This window comes from Diaphorina citri, unplaced genomic scaffold (assembly GCF_000475195.1).
Source record: "Diaphorina citri unplaced genomic scaffold, Diaci psyllid genome assembly version 1.1 scaffold710, whole genome shotgun sequence".
In the NCBI taxonomy this organism is placed as follows: Eukaryota; Metazoa; Arthropoda; class Insecta; order Hemiptera; family Psyllidae; genus Diaphorina; species Diaphorina citri.
In genome coordinates this window covers 1-1,880 of record NW_007378143.1, presented here as the reverse complement: position 1 = coordinate 1,880, position 1,880 = coordinate 1, and the positions used below count along the sequence as shown (strand labels likewise).

At 38.1% G+C, this 1,880-nt stretch overlaps 1 protein-coding gene across 1 annotated transcript; it reads right to left on the bottom strand.

Moving 5' to 3' along the window:
- Positions 1-252: 252 nt before the first annotated feature.
- On the bottom strand, positions 253-783 carry LOC103511389 (zinc finger protein 570-like). Its single transcript, XM_008476112.2, has one exon. It carries the CDS (start codon positions 781-783, stop codon positions 253-255), a length of 531 nt encoding a protein of 176 aa, XP_008474334.2.
- Between the last annotated feature and the right edge of the window lie 1,097 nt (positions 784-1,880).

The window sequence follows — 1,880 nt, the reverse complement described above, 5'->3', positions numbered from 1 at the left end:
CCTCTGGTTTGGTACTCGATTAGGTATTATCTGTTACAAGGACCTACCATTGCAATTTCCCATAAAATTTGAAATTCAACATTCAATACCTACTTGGTTACACTCTACAAACATCTAGATACTATTGTTTTGATAGCTGCAATAGATTTACCTGGCTTAAGGTAAGTGAAGATAAGTGCTAGCAAGATACTTAATGAGGGTAATAGGTTACAGAACAGAAGTTAACAACAAGGGATTGTATTAACACTGGAGTCAGGGGGTGGTAGGGGAGCGGGGTAGATACATCTGAGGAGGTTCACTAGGGGTGGAGGACAAGTCACAAGGCAAAGTGAAGCTGCTGAGATCAGGCGGTCTCCTCTCTCTGTCATCATCAGGACTATTGGGGGAGGATAAGAACTTGCGGGTGTATTTCGGGTAGTGAGTTTTCTCATGTGCCTTCAGAATAGTGGATCGACTGAATGTCTTGCCACATATTGAACATTTGAATGGTCGCTCCCCCGTATGCACACGGCAGTGATCTTTCATATGATGTCGTAACTTGAATGCTTTACCGCAGAATTCACACTTGAAAGGTCTATCCCCAGTGTGTACAGGCAGATGGGTGATGAGGGCACTCACGTCCGGGAAAGATTTGCCGCAAAATTTGCAAAGTGCATTCTGCGGTGAATCTCCCGTAACCTCCATGTTTGTCACTTCAGGCAATATCGGAGGTTCTAAAGACACTTGTGGATGTTGAGAAATGTAATGACCACCTTCCATGAGAGGCTCAACAAGTCCTACCATGGAGATAAGAGAGGAATGCTGAAGCTGGTGTTCTCTAAACTTGAGAGATTCCAAGCTATGAGATAGAATGTGTCGGGTGAGTTTACTCTGATGTGGAAAAGTTAATCCACAATACATACAGGGGAATAAGGCACGACTATCTGACATCTCCCCCGCTGAATTATCCTGCAAACCAAACCAAACAAAAGAGAAAACAAATAGAAAAATGAAAACCGATCAACTTCGCTGAGTAGCCCGCAGTCCCCTAGCCCGTAGCACATCATAGTCTGAAATATTATCTCCCTCCTAAGGACGCAAGGACTGTAAGGTGCAAGGACAAGAAGTTGACCGATTCATTTTTTTATTCATTTTAATTTTGCTTGGCACGGTTTTAGGTTTGTTTGGGAACTCAAAAACATCCAAAAAGTACAAAAAAGATGGAAAACATAAAATAAAACATCGCTCGCTCACCTTGTGAAGAAATAAATACCGAAATCATAATTTTTGCAAAACAAAACAGTCAACAAAAAATGAAATGTTCTTTTCATTATTAGCCATGTATTTCCTTCACTTCCATCAAATAGAATAATTTTTCTTCAAAAATGACCATTTCTCAATCGAATTTATCTGTTCGGTTTTTTGTTTTGCAATAATTATGATTCTCTCTCTATTTCTCTCTTTGATAATTGCTTATCAAGTTTTTTATCTGTTCTTCACCATCGATATCGTAATTTTCGCAAGTTTAATCTCTTGTTCTCTCTCTCTCACTCTCAACCAAATCAAGAAAAAAGAACAACCTTCAAATAACTAACTGAAGAACAGTTAGTTATCTAAAAAAGTTGTCTCTCTCTCTTCTCATGTATGAACAGGTTTTTTATGTTTTGTTTTATGATATGAGCAGGAAAAACCAAATCAAGAAAAAAGAACAACCTTCAAATAACTAACTGAAGAACAGTTAGTTATCTAAAAAAGTTGTCTCTCTCTCTTCTCATGTGTGAACAGGTTTTTTATGTTTTGTTTTATGATATGAGCAGGTAAATTTTATTACTTTACTTTTTTTTGATAGAGTAAATGCACAGACAAATGGCCAAAAAATGAAGGTCAACTTCTTGACAGCA

Coding starts and splice junctions, on each gene's coding strand:
- LOC103511389 (XM_008476112.2), bottom strand. CDS start 783: ATGGTAGGACTTGTTGAGCCTCTCATGGAAGGTGGTCATTACATTTCT.